Source organism: Leucoraja erinacea, chromosome 1 (genome assembly GCF_028641065.1).
Source record: "Leucoraja erinacea ecotype New England chromosome 1, Leri_hhj_1, whole genome shotgun sequence".
In the NCBI taxonomy this organism is placed as follows: Eukaryota; Metazoa; Chordata; class Chondrichthyes; order Rajiformes; family Rajidae; genus Leucoraja; species Leucoraja erinaceus.
Window position 1 is genome coordinate 55,117,150 of NC_073377.1, and position 26,242 is coordinate 55,143,391.

A 26,242-nucleotide genomic window follows, 5' to 3' on the forward strand; every position below is an offset into this window, starting at 1 on the left:
ACTATTTATGTGATTCCTTGGTCTACTCATCCCTCCCCTACTATCCCTCCCTGATCCCTGGCAGTTTCCCCAGCAACTGCAGGAGGTACAATACTTATATCTACGGTTCCACTGTCACCACCATCCACAGAGCTAAATAGCCATTCCAGGTGAGGAAATGTTTCATGTGCACCTCCTCCATCCTAGTTTACTATATTTGGTGCATTCAATGCCCCCTCTCTACATCTGTGCGACCAAGCACAGACATCAGGTGACTGATTTGCAGGACACCTGCGTTCTGTCTACAATGGCCATCCCAAGCTTTTCACTTTACCTCGGTACATGTGACAATAATAAACCTAAACAAGTTCATTTTTTCCTATTCAATTATTAAAATTCATTTTCGCAAACACATTTATTAAAACAAAATGTACCTGCCCACTAGTTCTTGTAGTGGCTAAATTCGACACAGGCTAGACAAAAAAATGCTGAAGCAACTCAGATCGGGTAGATGTACAGAGTCTTTTGCCCAGAGTAGGGGAATCAAGGACCTGAGGACATACGTTCAAGGTGAAGGGGAAAAGATTTAATAGGAATCCGATGGCTAACTTTTTCACACAAAGGGTGGTGGGTGTATGGAACAAGCTTCCAGAGGAGGTAGTTGACGCTGGGACTATTCCATCGTTTAAGAAACAGTTAGACAGGTACATGGATAGGACAAGTTAGGAGGGTTATGGCCTAAGGGCAGGCAAGTGGGATCCACTAGTGTAGCTGGGACATTGTGTGGGCAGGTTGGGCTCTATGACTCTAACAGGCAGCACCTCTGGATAGAAGGGATGGGTGATGTTTTGGGTCGCTTATTTCATACCACTGCTAAAGATCAGTATGCTCGGATGTGTGACCAAATGCGAATTCCCATCGTAAGAATTGTGTCAAGTCAGGGCTCAATTCGCAGCTAAAAAACAATGATAACTAGGGAGAAAAAAATACAGTCAATCCAAATCAACTAACAAGGGTCTCGTCCCGAAACATCACCTATTTCCTTCGCTCCATAGATGCTACCTCACCCGCAGAGTTTCTCCAGCATTTTTGTCCACCTTTGATTTTCCAGCATCTGCAGTTCCTTCTTAAACATTCTTATCTATTATCTTTCTAGATCTTTCTAAACTTAGTTTACTTTACCAATCAATCTTGGCTGATCTATTTTTTCCTCTCAACACCAGTCTCCTGCCTTGTTCCTGTCACCCTTTGAAGCCCCTTCTAATCAAGAACCTATCAATCTCCACTATAAACATACCCAATGTATTGGCCTCCACAACCATGCGTGGCAATGAATTACACAGATTCACCACCCTCTTGCTAACAAAATCCTCCTCCTTAAAGTCGACATCTAGCTTTAATGTTTATTATAATAATTGAATCACAAAATATCCATCTTTCTCCCCACCCCCCAAATTATCCATGTGTTTGTTTAAAATAGTTATTTTTAATTATAATTGCTGATTGAGGATACTAAACTAACAAATTTTAATCCAAGGGACACCTATTTCTGGAATATTTTCTAAGATCTCAGAGTTTGAAAGAATAATAGGCTAATTTGCTGGTACAAAATGTACTCTACATATCAGTTCATATGCATACTTTTAAACCTCTTGGCATTTGCTTTTGCATGAAAGCTGTTTATTGCTTTGCACTCCATTCAACCAAACATTGTCACTTAATTACATCAACCAGTGGAATGGCTTATATTGTGTAGGAAGGAACTGCAGATGCTGGTTTACACCAACGAGACACAAAATGCTGGAGTGACTCAGAAGGACAGGCATCATGTCTGGAGAGAAATTCCTTCGGGTCGGGTCCCTGCCTCAGACTGAGAGTCAGGGGAGAGAGAAACTAGAGATATGTGGAAGGGCAAGGTGTGAAAACGACAGATCAAAGCAGACCATGTTCAAGGAAATGTAGAATGATTCATTGTTGGCTGGGGAAGGTGACCACGAGGTATACAAACAGTAAAATTAATCAAGGGGATTGTGAAACTAGTCGTAGATCTAGGGTGGGGGGTGGATGGAGAGAGAGGGAAAGCATAGGTTACTCGGTTAGTGCAATCAATATTCATACCAGATTGTGATCTGCCCAAGCAAAATATGAGGTGCTGTTCCTCCAATTTACATTTGGCCTCACTCGGACAGAAAGGTCATTATGGGAATGGGAGGGGGAGTTAAAGTGCTTAGCAACTGGGAGATCACGGAAGCCTTGGCGGACCTGTATTTCTTCTGTATTTCTGTACATCATGTTCAGGAGTTCAATAACATGTTCATAACTCTTTTACTGTTTCTTGGTGTTTTCCATTCAAGAATCTGAAAAAAAAAGTGTTCGATATGTACAAACACACAATTATCATTCTGTAAATATTGCAGTGTTTTTTAAATGTTGTATCAAACATACAATGTGTTGAATTGCTTATAATAATTAAGTCTTTTGGATCACAGTTTACGTTTTTTCTTTTCCACTCAATAGATTGTTCCTAATTATAGTCTTTGGCACTGTAATTTTACTTATAACCAGGTAATTCTAAATTGTAGCTTTCAGATGAAACAAGTATAGGAAATAAATTAACCCGATTATATATACATTGATTGTCATGTGTTTTAAAATATGGCTATTGAATAAAATCGGGGTTAAAAAGAAAAGAATAATGTGACTATATATTATAGATAAATGTGAGGTTGTATAGATAATGTGAGGTCATATAGATAAATGTGAAGTTATCCACTTTGGCGGCAAAAACAAGGGGGCAGATTATTATCTCAACGGGGTCCGGTTAGGTAAGGGGGAGGTACAGCAAGACCTGGGTGTCCTTGTACACCGGTCACTGAAAGTTGGCGTGCAGGTACAGCAGGCAGTGAAGAGGAAGGGTTTTGGCCCGAAACGTTGCCTATCTCCATCGCTCCATAGATGCTGCTACACCCGCTGAGTTTCTCCAGCATTTTTGTGTACCTTTAAAGCTAATGGAATGTTGGCCTTCATAACAAGAGGATTTCAGTATAGGAGTAGAGAGGTTCTTCTGCAGTTGTATAAGGCTCTGGTGAAACCACATCTGGAGTATTGTGTTCAGTTTTGGTCTCCTAATTTGAGGAAGGACATCCTTTTGATTGAGGCAGTGCAGCGTAGATTAACGAGATTGATCGCTGGGATGGCGGGACTGTCATATGAGGAAAGATTGAAAAGGCTAGGCTTGTATTCACTGGAGTTTAGAAGGATGAGGGGGAAACTTATAGAAACATATACAATTATAAAAGGACTGGACAAACTAGATGCAGGAAAAGTGTTCCCAATGTTGGGCAAGTTCAGAACCAGCGGCCACAGTCTTAGAATAAAAGGGAGGTCATTTAAGATTGAGGTGAGAAAAAAAAATTCTCCCAGAGAGTTGTGAATTTATGGAATTCCCTGCCACAGAGGGCAGTGGAGGCCAATTTACTGGATGGATTTAAGAGAGAGTTAGATAGAGCTCTAGGGGCTAGTGGAGTCAAGGGATATGGGGAGAAGGCAGGCACGGGTTATTGATAGGGGATGATCAGCCATGATCACAATGAATGGCGGTGCTGGCTCGAAGGGCCGAATGGCTTCCTCCTGCACATATTTTCTATGTTTCTATGACTGGGATGTAAATGTAATTCTATCCCATTAAACTACCTCCAGTAAAGCAAAGCGTAGGGAATGTGAAGGACAAGGTGTATGTTGAGTTGGCTGGAAGTTCCTCAGAAGTTCAGATTATGGAGCTGCAAATATAAAAACAATAAAAACTGTACTGTCGGGCCAAATTGTCCAAGGAACATTAATGCAAGGTGAGAATTTGATCAGCCAGCATAAATTATCGATGTGAATATAAGAATTTATGATGGAATAATTGGGTCTCTCACAGAAGAATTGAGATTTAGAACATTTGAAATTTGGAACTCTGTCCCTCAAAAGCTATAAATTCAAGTTTACTTAACATTAATCATATTTTTTGCCTTGTGTGTTTACATTATAAATTATATTACACATTTTTTTTAATGGAATTTGAGATGCCAATTAGCACTAGTGCATTATTATATTGGTTTAATGACAAGAAGAAATATTAACAAATGTTAGTTTGTCTCTAGTTTCATTTATTAATGTGGACAGTTAAGAATTTGTAATTGCAATATTATCAGCAAGCATATGTGCCTAAAAGATTTAAATGGACAATAGACAATAGGTGCAGGAGCAGGCCATTTGGCCCTATTCAATGTGATCATGGCTGATCATCCCCAATCAGTACCCCGTTCCTGCCTTCTCCCCATATCCCTGACTCCGCTATTTTTAAGAGCCCGATCTAGCTCTCTCTTGAAAGCATCCAGAGAACCTGCCTCCACCGCCCTCTGAGGCAGAGAATTCCACAGACTCACCACTCTCTGTGAGAAAACGTGTTTCCTCGTCTCCATTCTAAATGGCTTACTCCTTATTCTTAAACTGTGGCCCCTGGTTCTGGACTCCCCCAACATCGGGAACATGTTTCCTGCCTCTAGCATGTCCAAGCCCTTAACAATCTTATATGTTTCAATGAGATCCCCTCTCATCCTTCTAAACAACAGAGTGTACAAGCCCAGCTGTTCCATTCTCTCAGCATATGACAGTCCCGCCATCCTGGGAATTAACTTTGTAAACCTACGCTGCACTCCCTCAATAGCAAGAATATGGTATTCTAGGTATTTTTGGAGAGAATTTGGGGCTTAAATTTTTAGCTGATAAATATCATACAAGATCACCTACAAAGATGGATTATTGATTCAAACCATTTTACTCCCCTAATGATTTGGATTACTGTAGCCTGTTTCTAATATTTGCTCTTCAGTAGACTCTTAATTTGTATGAGCTGTACCAAGGACAACAAAGTTTTCTCCAAAGGTTTTTGATCTACACAAGGCCTCGCATCTCACAGGCCCAGAAGGTTACATGTCTATTTTATATTCATCCCGTTCTGGACAAATTATAGATACAACATAAAAAGACAGTGTAGCACAGGAACTGGCCCTTCGGCCCACATTCTCTGCGCCAAACATGCTCATCTGCCTGCACATTATCCATATTCCAGCATTCTCTGCACATGTACATGCCTATCCAAAAGCCTCATAAATGCCACTACCATATCAGCCAACACCACTACCCCTGGAAGCGTGTTCCAGGCAACTACCATCCTCTGTGTCAAAAAAAAACTTGCCCCACACATTTGTCTTAAATTCTGCTCATCTCACCTTAAAGCTTTGCCCTTTAGTCTCTAATATTTCTACACTGGAAGGTTTTGACTCTCTCCCTTACCTGTAACTCTCATAGTTGAATATTCATCTATCAGGTCTCCCCTCAACCTCCCACATTCCAGAGAAAACATTCCAAGTCTGTCCAACCTCTCCTTGCAGCTAAGCCCAGCAGGCAGTGACTAGTGAGGTGCCACAAGGCTCAATGCTGGGACCGCAGATATATACAATATTTATTAATGATTTAGACGAAGGAATTAAAAGTAACATTCGCAAATTTGGAGATGACACAACGCTGGATGACAGCGTGGCCTGTGAAGAGGATGCTATGGGGATGCAGGGTGACTTGGATAAGTTGAGTGAGTGGGCAAATGCATGGCAGATGCAGTATATTGTGGATAAATGTGAGGTTATCCACTTTAGTGGCAAGAGCAAGAAGGCAGATTTTAATCTGAATGGTGTCAGATTAGGAAAAGGGGAAGTGCAACGAGAGTTGGGTGTCCTTGTACATCAGTCACTGGATGTAAGCTTGCAGGTACAGCAGGCAGTGAAGAAAGCTAATGGTATGTTGGCCTTTATAATGAGACGATTTAAGTACAGGAGCAAATAGGCCCCTCTGCAGTTGTACAGGGCGCTGGTGGGACCACACTTGGAGTATTGTATGCAGTTTTGGTCTCCTTGGAGTATTAAGTTTTGGTCTCCTAATCTGAGGAAGGACATCCTTGCTTTTGAGGGAGTGCAGCGTAGGTTCACAAGATGAATTCCCGGGATGGCGGGACTGTCATATGATGAAAGAATGGAACAACTGGGTTTGTATTCATTGGAATTTAGAAGGATGAGAAGGGATCTTATACAGAGTTTGGGACAAAAACCTATCATTTATTTATTTGCCTCTGTACTCCAAAATTTGAGATTCATAATACAAAAAAATCACATGTGGTTAAAGTGCACATTGTCATATCTTAATACATTTGTATCCATTTTGGTTTCACCATGTAGAAATTACAGCTGTGTTTATATATATGGTCAGTCCTAGTGGCCGAGTGGCCAAGTCAATCGCCTGGTCTGAACCCAATTGAGCATGCCGTTTACATGCTGAAGAGAAAACTGAAGGGGACTAGCCCCCAAAACAAGCATAAGCTAAAGATGGCTGCAATACAGGCCTGGCAGAGCATCACCAGAGAAGACACCCAGCAACTGGTGATGTCCATGAATTGCAGTCATCAAGCAGTCATTGCATGCAAAGGATATGCAACAAAATACTAAACATGACTACTTTCATTTACATGACATTGTTGTGTCCCAAACATTATGGTGCCCTGAAATGAGGGGACTATGTATAAACACAGCTGTAATTTCTACATGGTGAAACCAAAATGTAGCTCACCAAATATGGAAGATTTTGCCATTGCACAATGCTGAAAAGTTGAGCACCTGGTGAGAGAATTCTAAGCAGTAATGTTTTTGAAATTATGTTTTTCATTGGTTATTTCATTTCCAGAAGAAAGCTTCTTTGGCGAGAGGAAAAATTAAATAAGAACAATTTTTAAGTGATTGCATCTGATGGCTGTAAAGTTGAATTACAGTGACATTTTACAAAGCTAATACAAGAACATAGCTCAGGAAAATGGAGCAGAAGTTGGTCACTTTGACCCTCATGTCTGACCTACCATCAATATGATCATAACTAATATGCCCCCTGACATCTCTTCTATGCTAGATCCCCAAATTCCCTAATCTTCCAAAATTATATCTACCTCCTTATTAAATACTTCCAGTGATCTATCCTTCACGAACCTTCAGGGCAGAGATTGCCAAAGATTCAACCGCACCTTTGGGAAGAAATGCCAAACACATCTCAGCTTTAAATGATCAACTCTTATCTTGTAACTATGTTCCTTCATTTGAGTCATTACCATTAATGAATGACTTGACTTGACTTGACCATTAATGAATATCTCAATTTATACCCTGTTACACTGCTTCAAGATGTTATTTGTTTCAGTAATATTATTCCTTGCACCCAATTCTTCTAAACTCTAAACTTTGTTAGCTTTGTGATAGGAAAACCCTCCCAACGCAGACATTGGCATTTTGAATCTCTTCTGAATGATAACATCATGTGCAAATGCTCATAGATCCTACAGTGCACTCATTTGTAATCTCTCTTCAATTACATAATAGCCTGTCTTTTGATTCCTCTAACTGAAGTGTATGACCTCAAAGTTTCCTACATTAAACTCTTATTTGCCAAGTCATTACCCGCACTACCCATGTCCCATTGCAGAGTACAAACGGCCTCATCACAGCTCTCCCTTCCATTTTCATTTCATCGACAAACTTAGATATCCGATACTCACTCCCCTCCTCAAAGTTATTGATATAGAACATAGAAACATACATTACAGCTAATCTTACCTTTTAAAATAAAAGTCATTTTTAAAGTCTGATTCCCCCCTCCCCCCCCCCCCACCATACGTCTATTTCAGTCCATCTATCAATCAGTGCTTTGCTGTACAGTTCAACTGGTTAACAAACGTAAAAGTCACAATTCTGCAGGAAGCTATTAGACCCATTGAGCCTGTGCAGGCTGTCTGCAAGAGCAATTAAATCTTTCTGTTCCCAGCTGCAGCTCTGCCTTACATTGTCCCTCATGTATCTATTCAGTTCCCTTTTTAGAAGGATGTGAAAGTAATAAATGTATTTGCTTCCACCACCTTTGAAGATAATAAATTCCAGATCATGACTACTCATTGTAAGGCTTTTCTTCATCATTCTTGGTTCTTTTGATATTCACTTTAAATCTTTGTGTTCTGGTTCCTGCTCTTCCTGCCAAAGGAAAGTTTACTTTGTCTAGACCATGATCTTAAACACCTCTGTCAAATCACTTTTAAACTCTCTCTGCTGTAGGGGGGGATACAAAATTCATGTCTCCAAGTTCCAGGTAGTTATGCTCCACATCCCTGGAACCATTCTACTTAATCTTTCCTATGTTCTGTGACATTTGCAGCCTTCCAATGGTGCAGTGACCAGTTGCATCAATATTTCAGTTAGAGATAAAGTACTTTGCTACAGTGGTACAACTTAATCTCTACAAAATTAATTAAATGTGCATTGTCTTGTGTATTTTATTTGTGAAGTAACTGACGTATCATTTACTGTTCCTGTTTTAACGATGTGTATTAACTTATTATTGAGAACTTCTAATAGTCAGTCTTTCATCTGTGGTTAAAAAAACATCCTGATAAAGTCATATTACCACCTTCCTGCTCGTTAAAACGTTAAAAGAATTTCAAGTATATTTTGTGTTGAATTTATTGTTTTAGGAATTTAATCATTTTATTATCAGCTTCAAGTGATTATTTTTTCCGCAATCTATCAGTTAATAAAAGGCGAGCTGCAACAAAACATTGATTTGCAAAATTAATTTGCAACAAACTATTACGCTATTTATGAGAACAGCAGCCTTGGGGTATTTTAAAGAACACTGGTTTGTTTTTATGGTGAACTTTAAGATTGGCAAGATTAAATGTGTTTATGCTGAAGAATTCTGTTTTTTTTCTCCTTGTTGCCACAACATCAGTGATGATTTGTAGTTGCCTCTGCCTGAGTGACAGGACAAAGCAGGAATGCTGTCAAAATCACCTTCAAACTATAGAATGGTATTTAGTGACAACAGCTGGAGTAGTATGATATCTGCCCTTCCGTAGTGCCTGTAGGCAACATCAGTCAGCATCTGATATACTAGTCAGTTTCTAGTACTAGAGAAGCGACTTAAATCAGTTAGTACAAAGATGAAAAGTATTGCTGACAGCTGTGAAGGATCATCCAACAAAAAAAAAGAGATGATTATAGTTGGTTTTGGCCTCAACAGTCCAAACAGCTGGATTCGATTATAGTATCTCAAATGCATGTTGCAAAGCAGGCTGGTTTCACAGCTGTTCTCAAGCTGTTTAAAAGCCAGACATTTTTGGGAGTTTTGAGTGGCTGGGTACAGAAGGAAAAGAATAGAAAGTATGAGAATAGCCCTACAATCCAAACCAGGTGCCAGGATACCCTGAGAGAATTAGTTACATTGAGCCAACAGCAAATCAAGTAACATCAGGTGGTGCAATCAAAAACTTTATCCTTTCCCATGAGAACACTTTTTGTGAAACTGAACTAATCGATGAAAGATTGCTATTGGCGAAAAGATCTGCAATTCCATAAATATTTTGGTTTTAACCACCATACAATTTCAGGGTAGATGCAAATGCTCTTGCAAGTCAGAATTTGAGCTGGTGTGTTTTAATTTTGAGTGTCATTTCTAAGCCACCAGTAGATGAAAAAGTCCATCAAAATCCACCAACACACTCGTGTTATATGTCAGCCAGTAGTTAAGTTGATGGCGGAGGATGTAGTAATAAGCAAGGAAAGTCACAACTTTCTTTGTGGAATCAAGGGAAGTTCTCAGCTCCTCTTTGTTCTGTGCCTTCAAAAGTAAGTTATCAGATTTCAGTAAATAAATTTATGAATTTTCCACCTACTTCTTGTGGTCATTTCAGCCACTTAACTGCAGTCGGCATTTATAATTGTGGCCAGCAGTGTTTTAATAAAAATGGGACAGAGTGCAAAATGCTCTGTTATAAGGACTGCCCAATCCATTGCCACCAATTGAAGTAGTTAAAATGTCCTTCCCTCGACAATAAAAGATTTTCGGTTGCTACCTTAAGGGACCTCTTAAGAACTGTTGATTACTTTATCTTTCATCACATTTTGTCAGATGCAGTAATTCCTTGATTAATGGTGCATGGATTTACAGATTTTTACTTTAATGCCATTGACACTTTGGAATATATGTCTATAATAACAAAGCTACACATAGGAATGCTCTGTATTGAAATGTGAATAATGCATTTTGCCCAGCCTTTTTGATTTATGAAATTTTGCATAATGAACCATTTTCTAGGTATTCAACTCTAAATTAAGGCATTAATATCAGGAATTACTTTCCAATGAGTCAGATCGTTCTTGAACCAGCCAGGTGCCCAGGCTCACTGGCCACCCACAATTTTTTTGTAAATTGTATAGGACTGAACAAGCTGAACCTTTACACCCTCAATTGGCATCCAATGAGGTGGAATATGTTTCACACAGTACAAAACCTTCAGCCTGTGAATACTCATAAGGTCATAAGTGATATGAGCAGAATTAGGCCATTTGGCCCATCAAGTCTACTCCGCCATTCAATCATGACTGATCCATCTCTCCGATCTAACCCCATTCTCCTGCCTTCTCCCCATAACCCCTGACACCCGCACTAATCAAGAATCTATTTATCTTTGCTTTAAAAATATCCATTGACTTGACCTCCACAGCCTTCTGTGGCAAAGAATTCCACAGATTCAACAAAGTTCTCTGACTAAAGAAATTCCTCATCTCCTTTCTAAAAGAACATCCTTTACTTCTGAGGCTATGCGAACATCCTTTCCACATCCACTTTATCCAAGCCGTTAACTATTCGGTCGTTTCAATGAGGTCCCCCCTTATTCTTCTAAACTCCTGCAAGTACAAGCCCAGTGCCGTGAAACGCTCATCATATGTACTGCAAATCCTGCACTCTTTTCTCGAGTTCTTACTCTGGAATTACCTGATACTCTTTCATTTCATAGGCTGCAGAAAGCATTTTACCATTTTTTAAATGAATATGAGATTGATCCATAAAAATAAAATAATTTAGAAATGTATGTATTTAAAATGACATAGTGTAACATCTCACACTTATCAGTTAAATTCCATTTGCCATTCCTTGGCTCACCTTCCCGATTGATCTAGATCCTGTTGTGAACTTAAGTATCCTTTCTCACTGTCCACTATTACCACCAATTTTGGTGGCATCTGCAAATTTATTAACATTAAAGGCCTTGCTAAAGTCCATTCTAACAATGTTCATTGCCCTGCCCTCATCAATCCACTGGCTGGCCTTCAAAAATCTCTTATCAGATTTGTGACCCACAATTCTCCCACACAAAAGCATGCTGACTATCTCTAATCAGTCCGTATCAATCCATATGGTGGTAGAAATGTCAGGCTCACCAGCCTGTAGTCCACAGCACTTCTTACATAACAATACAGCATTCCAGTCTTCTGGAACTTCACCTGTGGCTAAAGATGTTGAAAGTACCTCTGCATTATCCTCCCAGCTTCCAAGAAGGTCCAGGGATGCACTTGGTCAGACTCTGAGATTTATCGACAATGCACTTTAAAATTGCCAATAACTCCTCTTTGGTTGTTCGTATGTGACCCAAGACAGCTCAACTCCAATGCCTCATCTTGCTCTGATATGACTTAAAGAAATACCTGTTAATCAAGATGCCTTTAGTTTTGCATTTGTTCCTATATTAGTACTTGAGTAGAGAGTAAACGTCATTAAAATATTGGGGAAAGACCTTTTATACTGAGCTTATCCTTTTGCACATAAAGTCACATAATGGCAACTCTACAGGAACAACCTCCACATCCACTGATTCCATTGCATTTCCTCGATACATCCAAAATGATTACTTGCACATTTGAAAGTTTTTACTGTTTTTTCCTATTTCCACATTTCCAAATCGTGTTTAAATATTGACTTCCCATATATGTCAATGACTAAACATTTCTGCAGAAGCATACCATTATGATTGAGTTTGGTATAACAGCAAACATGGTAGTGTGGTCTGTGTAGTTAAAGACTCACAAAAAAAATGCAGCATCAGAAAGTTGAAGATCAAACAACTCCAGGTGCTGAAAATCTGATATAAAGGCCAAAAAAAGGCCATATGTTAACAGAGGGAATCCTGAAATGTCAACTGTGTTTATTTTCCACAGATGCTGCCTGAAACACTGAGTGTTTTTAGCATTTTCTAGTTTTATTTTAGGTTCAGAACGTTTTATGTTTATTCACAAAATGTCTATACTCGTCATTATCTCTAGAGCAATGAAAATAACGATTTGGGAGGGAAAAGGTTTTTAAAAGTGTGCATCGTTAGTAACAGATAGAGAGCACAAGGAACTGCAGATGCTGGAATCTTGCATAGAACACAAAGTGCTGGAGTAACTCAGTGGGTCGGGTAGCATCTTTGGAGTACATAGATCAGCATCGTTTTGGGTCAGGAGCCTTCTTCAGAACCGAAACGTCAGCGCTCTGAGTCCTCCAGAGATGCTGCCTAACCTACTGAGTTGCTCCAGCACTTTTTCTACATCTTAATCAACAAAGCCCTTTGAATAAATAATGATACCATAGAAATTGATACCTGAGAATTCAATGTGAATTACGGCATTGGAGCAGATCTTTTCATACCAATATCTGGTATGGGTAAACTGATCCAATCTTCTTGATCTTCATTTAAACTGATGATGAATAATTACCTGCAACTTTATTTTGTTTATATGCAATATGCAATTAATATCAATGTGATATTCCTTCAGCTTTATTGTATGGCACAACATAGTCTAATCAGAGGTGTCCACACTAAGACAAATATATAACAAATTCTGAAGAGGGGTCTTGACCCGAAACGTGACCCATTCCTTCTCTCCAGCTTATTGTGTCTATCTTCGGTTTAAACCAGCATCTGCAATTCCTTCTTATACATATAACAAATTGCCTTGGCTTAGATGGAAGAATGCTTGGTATCACAATAAAAATATTTTGCTACTGAAAATCTATACCCAAAATATTAACTGTACAATGCTTTCCATGATATAATCATTGTAATTAAATATGCTTTGGATTAAAAAATCTGTGCTTATACTTATTTAAATATTGTAAATATGTGTCAGTTAAATTTGAAGTAGATTATTCTCTCCAAAAGATCCCTCATACTACCATAAGCAGATTGGGCCATAAATGCCAGGTTAAATCCATGCATCGTCTACAGAAGGGTCTTGACCCAAAGCATCGCCCATTCCTTCTCTCCAGAGTTGCCGCCTGTCCCGCTGAGTTACTACATCATTTTGTGTCTACCTTCGATTTACACCAGCATCTGCAGTTCTTTCCGACACATCGTCTTTTACATTGGATAGAATGCATTTGCCTCCAGCATGCAATTTTAAAAAAAATTACTTTTATTTAGTTGCAGAGACTGAACCAGCTCCAAATAGTGCACTGACAGACTATCTAAATGAAAGGAAGAAATATGAAGAAATACGCAGACAAAAGCCAAAGAAAGGACCAACCCGTGAAGAGCAGGTAATGGATCTTCGTCAAAGATTTTGAGCATGTTTTTAACAATGCTGTTAAGGAAACAGGTCGGAGAGGAACTTCACACAGAAGGTGGTGGGTACATGGAATGAGCTACCAGAGCTGGTAGTTGATGGGCCTGTCCCACTTACATGACTTTTTCGGCGACTGCTGGCACCGTCATACGTTGTTACAGGTCGCTGGAAATTTTCAACATGTTGAAAATCCAACGGCGACCAGAACAAGGTATGACTCTCTGGGCAACTACTCACGACCATGCAGGCTTCACCCCGCGACATGTCGCCAGGGTGTCGCCTGTATTGTTGTGAGTAGTCTCCTCAGTCGCCCAAAGAGTAGTAGCGTCTTTCTGGTTGCCGCTGAATTTTCAACGTTGAAAATTTTCGCCAACCTGCAACGACCTATGACGGGTGCCAGCAGTCGACAAAAAAGTCGGGTTAGTGGGACAGGCCCATGAGGCAGATATTATAACAACATTTAAAATACATTTGGACAGGTGCATGGATAGAAAAGGTTTAGAGGTTTATGAGCCAAATGTGGGCAGGAGAAACTAGTGTAGATGGGACATTTTGGTCGGCAGGGGCAGGTTGGGCCGAATGGCCTGTTTCCATGCTGTATGACTCGATCAGTCTAAAGGTACACTCTCAACATTTTTATGATAAAAATGAATATAAAGGTAGTTCTGCTATAATATCATAGTTGCATTTCTGAGAAACCTTGTGCTATGGAAAATCATGTTCTAAAGATAATTATGTCAATGGAGATAGGCAGTTTGGAACGAGAGGGTTTTAATAGAAATGATTGCCTGTCAATTTCAGTGGCCATCCTTGATTAAAGTAGAAGCTGTGTTCTTAAGAGACAATAATGTCTGATTACTGCGTCGATAGTGGAAGCATAAAAATATATTTTTTTATCCCTGTACTGTTTAAATCCAAGGCCAGTTTAGTTTTTGCATGTCAATTTCCAAAGTAACTTTTAAGTGGTTCTCTGGTTGCTGCCTGAAATTGCATTATAACCAGTTTGGCCTGCATAATGCAAATAATGTTCTCCAATTCATCACTCACGTTACATCCGATTCGTATTATGGAAACGTACGTTATTGCCCATTCCTGGAAAAACAATCACACACTACAAATTATTTTAACAGACTTCTAGATCATATAAAAGTGTAATGTTTTGAATACATTTATCACTATCAACTGATGGTATTTCCTCCAACATTTGGGCCAATAACTGAGTCCCAGTACAAAATTACCAACTGATCTTTCGGGAAAAATTAAATTTGGCATTCACATTCTTCAACCTGCACTTAATCAGAAGAATAGTTCACATCTCAACTAATTCTGCCATATTTTTGATCACTCTTTTAATCTTTGACTTGACATGTCAGCTTGTACTGGCTCCTCATTTCATGCTCTGCAAATCAAACAGAACACTTGGTACAGTTTTTCTTGTGCAAATAGATTGCTTTCAATCATTTTATAGAGTCATAGAGTGATTCTGTGTGGAAACAGGCCCTTTGGCCCAACTCGGCCACACCGGCCAACAATGTCCCAGCTACACTAGTCCCATTTGCCTGCGCTTGGTCCATATCCCTCCAAACCTGTCTTATCCATGTACCTGTACTTGTTTCTTAAACGGTGGAGTAGTCCCGGCCTCAACTACCTCCTCTGGCAGCTTGTACCATGCACCCACCACCCTTTGTGTGAAAAAGTTATCTCTTGGATTCCAATTAAATCTTTTCCCCTTCACCTTGAACCTGTGTATGAATCTGGTCCTCGATTTCCCTACTCTGGGCAAAAGACTCTGTACATCTACTCGATCTATTCCTCTCATGATTTCCTCTATAAGATCTCCCCCCATCCTCCTGTGCTCCATGGAATAGAGACCCAGCCTACTTAACCTCTCCCTATAGCTCACACACTCTAGTCCTGGAAACATCCTTGTAAATCTTTACTGAACTCTTGCAAGTTTGATAATATCTTTCCTATAACATGGTGCCCAGAACTGAACACAATATTCTAACTGCAGTCTCACCACCATCTTATACAACTGCAACATGACATCTCAACTTCTATACCAAATAGGCCAAAGTGCCAAAAGCCTTTTTGACCACCTTATCTACCTGTGACTCGGCCTTCAAGGAACCATGCACCTGTACTCCTAGATCCCTCTGCTCTACAACACTAACCAGAGACCTACCATTTACTGTATTGGCCCTGCCCTTGTTCGACATCCAAGATGCAACACCTCACACATTTCTGTATCAACCATGCCTCCGCCCACCTGGCCAATCGATTAAGATCCTGAGAAGTCAATGTTTATACTGCTGGGGTGCAAACTGCCCAAGCGAAATATGAGGTGCTGCTCCCCCAACTTACGGTGGTCCTCACTCTGGCCATGGAGGAGGCCCAGGACAAAAAGGTCGGATTTTTAGTAGGAGGAGGAGTTGAAGTGCTGAGCCACCGGGAGATCAGGTTGATTATTGCGAACTAACCTTCTGAACCTGTATGAACATTGACTTCTCAAAGTATGCACTCCAGCGGTATGAACATTGACTTTTCTATTTGCACCTCAGCAGCATGAACATTGACTTCTCTACACCGTAAATTGGAAGAGCAGCACCTCATATTTCGCTTGGGCAGTTTGTACCCCAGCAGTATGAACATTGACTTCTCTAATTTCAGGTAGTCCTTACATTCTCCTCCCCTTCTCAGCATTCCCTCAGCCCCCTGGCTCCACCTCTTCCTTTATTCCTACCCCCCCCCCCACCCTCACATCAGCCCGAAGAAGGGTTTCGACCTGAAACGTTGCCTATTTTCTTCGCTCCATAGATGCTGCCTCACCCGCTGAGTTTCTCCAGCATTTTTGTCTACCTTCGATTTTCCAGCATCTGCAGTTCCTTCCTAAACAAATAAACATAGGGCTGGAAAACAATCCTGTGAATTTCTTCTCTAGTTAATGGACAGTGAAATACTAATTCAAGAGACCTTATTGACCATAGTGCCCTCCATAATGTTTGGGACATTTATTTATTTGCCTCTGTACACCACATAAGCATATAAAAAGCATGCTCAATTGGGTTCAGATCAGGTGATTGACTTGGCCACTCAAGAATTGACAAATTTTCAGCTTTGAAAAACTCCGTTGTTGCTTTAGCAGTAAGTTTGGGATCATTGTCTTGCTGTAGAATGAACCGCCGGCCAATGAGTTTTGATGCATTTGTGTGAACTTGAGCAGATAAGATGTGTCTATACACTTCAGAATTCATTATGCCACTACCATCAGCAGTTGTATCATCAATGAAGATAAGTGAGCCAGTACCTTCAGCAGCCATACATGCCCAGGCCATAACACCCCCACCACCGTGTTTCACAGATGAGGTGGTATGCTTTGGTTCTTGGGCAGTTTCTTCTCTCCTCCATACTTTGCTCTTGCCATCACTCTGATTTGTTAACCTTCGTTTCATCTGTCCACAAGACCTTTCTCCAGAACTGCAGTTGCTCTTTTAAGTACTTGGCGAATTGTAACCTGGCCATCCTATTTTTGCGGCTAACCAGTGATTTGCATCTTGCATTGTAACCTCTGACTTTCTGTTCATGAAGTCTTCTGGTGGTCATTGACAAATCCACACCTGACACCTGAAGAGTGTTTCTGATCTGTTAGACAGGTGTTTGGGGATTTTTCTTTATTATAAAGAGAATTCTTCTGTCATCAGCTGTGGAGGTCTTCCTTGGCCTTCCAGTCCCTTTGCGATTAATAAGCTCACCTGTGCTCTCTTTCTTCTTAATGATGTTCCAAACAGTTTTTTTTGGGAACCCTAAGGTTTAGCTGATGTCTCTAACAGTTTTATTCTTGTTTCTCTGTCTCATAATTGCTTCATTGACTTTCATTGAGTTTAGAAGGATGAGGGGGATCTTATAGAGACATATAAAATTATAAAAGAACTGGACAAGCTAGATGCAGAAAAAATGTTCCCAATGTTGGGCAAGTTCAGAACCAGGGGCCACAGTCTTAGAATAAAGGGGAAGCCATTTAAGATTGAGGTGAGAAAAAACTTTTTCACCCAGAGAGTTATGAATTTGTGGAATTCCCTTCCACAGAGGGCAGCGGAGGCCAAGTCACTGGATGGATTTAAGAGAGAGTTAGATAGAGCTCTAGGGGCTAGTAGAGTCAAGGGATATGGGGAGAAGGCAGGCACGGGTTATTGATTGGGGGCGATCAGCCATGATCACAATGAATGGCGGTGCTGGCTCGAAGGGCCGAATGGCCTCCTCCTGCACCTATTTTCTATGTTTCTATGTAACTTTGGTCCTCATGTTGATAAACAGCGATTAACATCATGTTGATTAACATCATGTTAATAAAAGTTTCCAATGGTGGTGGAAAGACTGGAAGAAAGTCTAAGTGCTGAGAGCTCTCTTATACCTGCATTAAGGAGGCATTTAAACACCCTGAACAATTACAAACACATATGAAGCCATTTGTCCCAAACAGTATGGTGCCCTGAAATGGGGGGACTATGTATAAACACAGCTGTAATTTCTACATGGTGAAACCAACATGGATAAAAATGGCCTTTTAATAAAATCTGCCAATGTGCACTTTTACCATGTGTGATTTTTTTTCTATTACTAATCTCAAATTGTAGAGTACAGAGGCAAATAAATAAATTATGGGTCTTTGTCATAAACATTATGGAGGACACTCTATGTCAAATTGTAAATTACGTGTAATTTTAATGCAATCTCTGTCCCAGTCAAGAAGTTAAGAGCCTGTCCCACTGTACCATATAACCATATAACAATATAACAATTTACAGCACGGAAACAGGCCATCTCGACCCTTCTAGTCCGTGCCGAACACATAATCTCCCCTAGTCCCATATACCTGCGCTCAGACCATAACCTTCCATTCCCTTCCCGTCCATATAACTATCCAATTTATTTTTAAATGATAAAAACGAACCTGCCTCCACCACCTTCACTGGAAGCTCATTCCACACCGCTACCACTCTCTGAGTAAAGAAGTTCCCCCTCATGTTACCCCTAAACTTCAGTCCCTTAATTCTCAAGTCATGTCCCCTTGTTTGAATCTTCCCTACTCTCAGTGGGAAAAGCTTTTCCACGTCAACTCTGTCTATCCCTCTCATCATTTTAAAAACCTCTATCAAGTCCCCCCTTAACCTTCTGCGCTCCAAAGAATAAAGCCCTAACTTGTTCAACCTTTCTCTGTAACTTAGTTGCTGAAACCCAGGCAACATTCTAGTAAATCTCCTCTGCACTCTCTCTATTCTCCTCTGTACGAGGTAATTCACGAGCTCTCCCATTTAAAAAAAAAAATCAAACTTGTGGTAATTACGTAGAATGTACGTAGCGGGTACGTCGGGCTCGGGAAATCTCCTAGTGGCTCGTAACGCTAACGGCAGGTACTCGGGAAACGCGGTAAGCTCGTGAAGATTTTTCAACATGTTGAAAAATGTCCACGAGAGCCCCGAGTACCTACGAGCGGCTATTACTGTAATTCTCCAAGTTCGAATCAGGGGAAACTCGGGAGAACTCTTGAATTAGCTCGTACAGTGGGACAGGCCCTTTATCCAGTTCTCTATTGACAGAATACAGTGAATCAGTACATATCACGAGCCAGAGTGTCCAACTAACTGAAAGGCCGTGTCAACTAAAAGCAAACTCAACAAATGGCTGCTCTGCTGAAACGCCACCTACCCGAAAGACTGCGTCGCCTACAAGCCAACGAACCGAATGCCGCTCAACAGAAAAGTCAAATAACGGACATGACATTGCCGGGGGGCAGAACTTTTCAGCAATTGGTCCAGACCCCCTCGTCCATCACATCACTGGCCGGTGGAGACGGGAGGGTGAGGGTCATTTTCCCACACAAGCCATAGGTGACTGGGCAATCTGAACCCAAGCACCAAGTTGTAAGCGGCCGATGGTGAGCATCCCTCGGGACGGCCCCCACTCTCCCACGGCCACGGCCGCCCTCCGCCTCGTCTCCCCCATGCAGCCTCACTGTGACGGGCTGTGGGTCGGGTGGAGCGGAGGTGTGGGACAGGCTGCTCCTTCCGCCCACACAGAGTCACTGACCACGATGCATCGTCATCGGACCTCAACCCCCACCCAGGGTGATTCCCCCCCACCCCTCCGACCCCCGGACCCTGACACCCACACCCACACCCACACCCACGGTGTGATTCACCCCCACACCGGCCGCGGGGACAGACAGCTCGGGGCATAGTAAATCGCTTTCAAAACATGGACACACACACACACATTCCCTGGCGGGCCAGATGACAAGTGTGCATGACAATGAACAATTTTATCTCCTCCCCCCCCCCCCCCCCCCCCCCCCCCCCCCCTTGACAACAAGAAGCACGTTCTATTTATTACCGTCTGGTTGCCTGCGGAAAGCACATAAGTTCCCATGCACAAAACATCAGATAATCTGTAAACCGAAGATGGACACAAAAAGCTGGAGTGACTCAGTGGAACAGGCAGCATCTCTGGAGAGAAGGAATGGAGACGTTTTGTGCCAAGACCATTCTTCAGTCCTGAGACTGAGTGAAGAGTCTAGACCCGAAACGCCACCCATTCTTTCTCTCCAGAGATGCTGCCTGTCCCACTGAGTCACTCCAGCATTTTGTGTCTATCTTTGGTGTGACGGTTGTGTCATTTCATCGGCTTCAGGTATTGCTCGCATGGAAGAGACGCTTTACATGCCGCTAGCATCTATTCAACCAAGTGTGCTATTTATGAAATCTCACATATTTGCGAGAGAGGGATGGAATGGATGTGCCCACTGGCTAAAGCAAAGGCATAGTTAGGACAGGGAAATAATCCCACCACTTAATTAACCAGGTTACCGAATGTAAGAACTATTTATACATGTAACATTTTTGGTTTTAAATCAATGTAACTCTTTTTTGATTTTTAATGCCAAGTTAAAACCCCGTCCTGTGGGAAGGGCTTGCAGCAACTGGTTTCATAATGCCTTCATTGTTGGTAGGTGCTGTCCACTCTATGATCTTTGGCAGATTTAAAAACAAAAATGTTGCCGCGGGGGATGCGGACCTTCGGCCGCTGACAACTTGGTGCTCGGGTTCAGAGTGCCCAAATCACCTATGGCTTGTGTGTGAAAATGACCCCTACCCTCCCGTCTCCACCGGCCAGTGATGTGATGGATGCAGGGGTCTGGACCAATCGCTGACAAGCCCGCCCCCCCGGCAATGTCATGTCCGTTATTTGACTGTTCTGTTGAGGGGCATTCGGTTCGTTAGCTTATAGGCGACGCAGCCTTTCGGGTAGGTGGTGTTTCGACAGAGCGGCCATTCGGCGAGTTTGCTTTTAGGCGACGCAGCCTTTCGGTTAGTTGGCTTTTAGGCGTCCCGCCCTTTTGGTTTGTTTGCTTTTAGGCCTCCCACCCTTTCGGTTAGTTGGCGTTTCGGCTTCGTATGCTTTCGGTTATTTGGCGTTTCGGCTTTGTTTCTATTCGGTTATTTGGCCACTTCGTTGCTTCGGCTTCTCGTCCTTTGACGTCACGTCCGGGTACCACACAATAGAGTCTTTGCATTATTTTGTTGATGTACGATGTTGGCCTAAATAAATTAAAAATATATATTTCTATCTGAATACTTACGGTTCTTCTAGATGCAAATTATTCTTCTGGCAATCATTTTAATGTTTTATTTCACCAACTGAGCTGTCAATGCTGTATTTGAAATATGATTATGAAATCATCTTAAGAAATATCTTATCAAATAAACTTTCATCCTTTTATGATCAGTGGTGACAATTTTTACTGAAGAGAAAGAGACTGGGCTAGACCTTCGTAGCAACCAAAATTGGAGTTTTCAGTAGTCTCAATGCCAATAGCTGTTAATGAAAATCCCCTTATTTTGTAGCATCATGCAGGACAAATTCAGGCCCTTTTGCCCACAGTATTCATGCCAATCATCAATTAGCCACCTATACTAATCCCATTTACCTGCACTTGACCTGTCACTTACCATGCCTTTTAAGCGTTCATGCCGATACTGCTTAAATCTTATAAAATCACTCAGCTCCACACCTTCTTGGGTAGTATACTCCAAATTACAACTATTCTATGGGTAAAAAAGCTTTTCCTCAGATCATGTTTAACTTTTTGCTCCTCACCTCAAACATATGCTGTCTCATTTTAGATATGTCTTATGAGGGGAAAATTATTCCTATACACCCTTTCTGTCCCTTCATTTTGCACATCTTTTTCTGGATCCCTTTCTACCTCCTCTTGTATTGTATTGTATTGTATTCAAATTTATTGTCATTGTCCCAATTTGGGACAACAAAATGAATTTCCCTTACAGGCAGTATCATAAAAAAATCACAAAGAAATAATAAAAATAAATAATAAATACATAATAAAACATATTAAAAATAAAATTGAAATTGAATTAAAATGTAAAAAAAGCACAAATACAGAAGTCCACGACACAACATAACATAAATGGCACCAAGGTGAGGATGGCACCATAGTCCAGCCAGCCTCCCCTCCATGTTCATCCGTGGTCGGGGCCTTCCGAGCACCCGCAGTCACCGCCCCGGGTGGCCCGATGTTCAGGCCCTCACGCCGGGCTGGTGGAACGCCGACGCCGAACCCCGACGGTGAGCATCTACACTAAGAATAAACAACTAAACCTATCCACTCTCTCCTTTTAACTGAAATGTTCCATCCGTGGCAAGATCCGAGTGAATCCCTGTTGCACCCACTCCAATGCAATCACATCCTTCCTCCAGTTTGACCAAACCAATGTTTTACAAAGTTGTATCTTAACCTCCATGCTCCTCTAGTCCATGATTCAGGGATCTATGTGAATGGATGGGCGTAGAACAGAAGGATCTAGGGGTGCAGGTACATCATTGCTTGAAAGTTGCATCACAGATAGATAAGGTGGTCAAGAAGACTTTTGGCACATTGGCCTTCATTAGTTAGAATATTGTGTATCGAAGTTAGGAGGTTGTACAAAGTGTACAAAACATTGATGAGGCCTCATTTAGAACACCTTGTTAGAAGAAAGATGTTAAGCTGAAACGGTTGCAGAGAAGATTTACAAGGATGTTGCCAGGACTTGAGACCCTGAGCTATAGGGCGAGGTAGAACAGGCTAAGACTTTATTCGTTGGGGCACAGAAGGGTGAGGGGTGATCTTTTAGAGGTATATAAGATAATGAGAGGAATAGATAGGTTAAATCCACTAAGTCTTTAAAGCAGAGTAGGGGAATCAAGAATCGGATGACATAGGTTTAAGGTGAGGGAGGAAAGGTTTAATAGGAACCTGAGGGACAACTTTTTAATATAAGGTTGTTGGATATATGGAACTAGCTGCCAAAGGAGGTCGTTGCAACAGATACTATCATACCATTTAAAAGACATTTTGTAAGATATATGGATAGGATAGGCTTAGGAGGTTATGGGCCAAACGCAGGCAGGTGGGACTAGTGCAGATGGGTCATGTTGGTCACCGTGGGCAAGTGGGCCATGGGGCCTAATTTGAGTATAGAAGCTGGGATGTAATGTTAAAATTGTACAAGGCATTGGTGAGACCAAATCTGGAGTATGGTGTACAATTTTGGTCGCCCAATTATAGGAAGGATGTCAACAAAATAGAGAGAGTACAGAGGAGATTTACTAGAATGTTGCCTGGGTTTCAACAACTAAGTTACAGAGATAGGTTGAATAAGTTAGGTCTTTATTCTCTGGAGCGCAGAAGGTTAAGGGGGGACCTGATAGAGGTCTTTAAAATGATGAGAGGGTTAGACAGAGTTGATGTGGACAAGCTTTTCCCTTTGAGAATAGGGAAGATTCAAACAAGAGGACATGACTTCAGAATTAAGGGACAGAAGTTTAGGGGTAATATGAGGGGGAACTTCTTTACGCAGAGAGTGGTGGCGGTGTGGAATGAGCTCCCAGTGGAAGTGGTGGAGGCAGGTTCATTGGTATAATTTAAAAATAAATTGGATAGGCATATGGATGAGAAGGGAATGGAGGGTTATGGTACGAGTGCAGGCAGGTGGGACTAAGGGGAAAAAAAAAAATTTGTTCGGCATGGACTTGTAGGGCCGAGATGGCCTGTTTCCGTGCTGTAATTGTTATATGGTTATATGGTAGACAAAAGTGCTGGCTTAACTCAGCGGGTGCAGCAGTATCTATGGAGTGAAGGAAATAGGCAACGTTTCGGGCTGAAACCCTTCTTCAGACTGACTCTATAAAAGCAAACCTTATGAAGTGCAGAAAAGGGTTTTATTTTAAAGAGCCAAATATAACAGATTTATAATGATGAACATGGTTTCAATTTTTGTTTTTCCTAATTACTAATCATTTCTATTCACAGACATTGGCATTGCTTGATCGATTCAAATCGAAGCTTACTAAAGCAATCTCAGAAACTCCAGAGGAAGATGTAGTTCAACCAGAAGGGGAAGATGATGAAGGCTGGTGAGTTCTATTAACAAGCACCCTGCATATCGTTATACAATAATTTAAGAAGTAATCTTCAACCTGGTTTTATTTGTTTTTAAACAAACAGTGCTCACTATTTGGTAATAGTACATTTTTGGTGAGGTATCTTTATTCTGCAAACACTGCCCCAGAAATTAGTTTGTACCAAAAAGGAAATCAAATCGTTGGTTTGATTTGACTAGATCATGGTGATGTTACTGCATGAGGATTTTACAGCATTTCCACAAAGCACAAAATACAACTTTGTCATAGTAAAGGATGAAGTTAAAAAGCAAGAAATAGATAAAGAACAGGTGCTTCAAAGTTTGGTATTATTCAAAGTAAAGCAGTCAAGCGGATGCTCCTAGATTGCAGAGAGAAGTAAAGGTGGAAATAGCAGCGACATTTGCCAGAATCTACCATCCTGTCAAGCAGTTTAAGAAGTAACACCTCAATGGACCAGGTGATTAATTACAGAGATGTTTATAGCATCACCTTTTTCAATTTCTGACCCATTTAGTATCTTAGTTATGTTCGTAAGCTTGAATATTTTCAATGATTTGTGAAGTCATGAACTTTGTACAGCCTAATTCAGCTCCTTTCTCTTCTCTACATACGCTTTTTGCTGTAGTGGGCTGCTTCTGCATTTTCTATCAATTTCTGCCAAGATTTACATTGTAATTCCTATCCAGTGACAAACACATCTCCTGCTGCAGTAATATTCTCTGCCAAGGATTTATTTGCATAGCTTTGGAAATAGTGTGAATCCTTGTGTGGAATTTGATCTACAGAGCCTCTAGATTGATCTTTTATACCTCAGTTGCAATCTATAATTTTCTGCATCATGTTTGATCTATGTCAACTTACATTTTTCCAATTAAGATCTTTAAAATATCCCAGCATCATTGGTTTCCGTGCAAATTTGAGTGAATAGATATTGCTTGTATGTTATCTTCAATACCAGAGGACACAAGCACTGTTGTACCACCATCAGGAACACCTACCACTCCATTCCATGCCCACACTTTGGAAAATCTGACCACCTGCCTGTGCTTCTTCTTCCTGCCGATAAACAGAGACTGAAAATTGCTGCACCAGGAAAGAGGACTAAGAAGTGCTGATCAGAGGAGCAATTGTGAGACTTCTTCGAATCGGTGGACTGGGCCATGTCGTAGGATTTATCAGCGGGCCTGAATAAATATGCCACATCCTCACCAACTTCATAAAGAGATGCGTGGTCAAGTGTGTACCTCCAAAAACAATCCTCGTTTTCCCCAAAAAGAAGCCCTGGATGAACCAGGAGGCGCAAATTCTGCTGAGGACTAGCCTCTGATGTTTAAGATTGGCAATCCACTATCATGTAAGTCCAGCTACGACTTTTTGAAGCCGCCAAGAGCGTAAAGAGACATTTCCAGGCTAAGCTGGAGTCACGGATGGGCAAACGACAGATGTGATGGGGTTTGTATATTACTTCTGAACAAGCCAAAAATGGGTAGCATAGGTGGCAACAGTGCATCACTTCCTGATGAGATTGCCTTTTATGTAAGTTTTGAAAAGGAGAACAACGACAAACCTACACAAGCCTCCACACCCCATGACAAGTCTATAATCTCAGTCTTTGAGTCAACATCAGAGCATCCTTCAAGAAGGTGAATCCACACAAAGTATGTAGCTTAGGTGGCCTATCTGGCCATGCACTAAAGACCTGAGTGGACCAACTAGCCAGAATATTCAAGGAGATCTTCAATCTCACTTCTGCGCACTGAGGTTCCCACCTGCTTCAAAACATCGCAAGAGGAGCATGGTAACTTGCCTCAGTAACTACAATCTGATAACATCCACAGTAATTAAGTTATTCAAGTTTTTTTACGATAAGAGTCAACTATTAATTTAGAAATGACCAGGATCCATTTCAATTTGCCTATTGTCACAGCAGATCAACAGCAGATGCTATCTGACTGGTTCTCCACCCTGCTCTGGAATAACTGGAACACATACATTGGATTGCTGTTCATTGACTACAGCTTGGCATCAAACTTTCATCCCTGACAAACTGTTCCGCAAAATCTTAGGCTTCAGTAACTTCCTTTGCAACTTAATCCTTAACTTCCTCATTGACAAACCTCAGTCAGTGGATCAGTAACATAATTTACTTCTTACAGGCACAGATGCATTCCTTCTTCCATTAACATAGCTGCATCACAGGGCTGTATATTTGCAGTAACTGCATACTCGACAGTCTTTACATCCATGACTCTCTCGCTAAGCACTGC

The 26,242-nt window shown here is 41.1% G+C and overlaps 1 protein-coding gene across 1 annotated transcript in view; it reads left to right on the forward strand.

Annotated features, from left to right (window-relative positions):
* Nucleotides 1-26,242, forward strand: part of cwc27 (CWC27 spliceosome associated cyclophilin) — a 205,910-nt gene that overhangs the window by 151,717 nt on the left and 27,951 nt on the right. The window contains exons 12-13 of the mRNA XM_055635029.1: nt 13,352-13,467; nt 23,863-23,966. Of these exons, the coding sequence (XP_055491004.1) occupies nt 13,352-13,467; nt 23,863-23,966 (220 nt within the window). The remainder of the gene's footprint in view (nt 1-13,351; nt 13,468-23,862; nt 23,967-26,242) is intronic.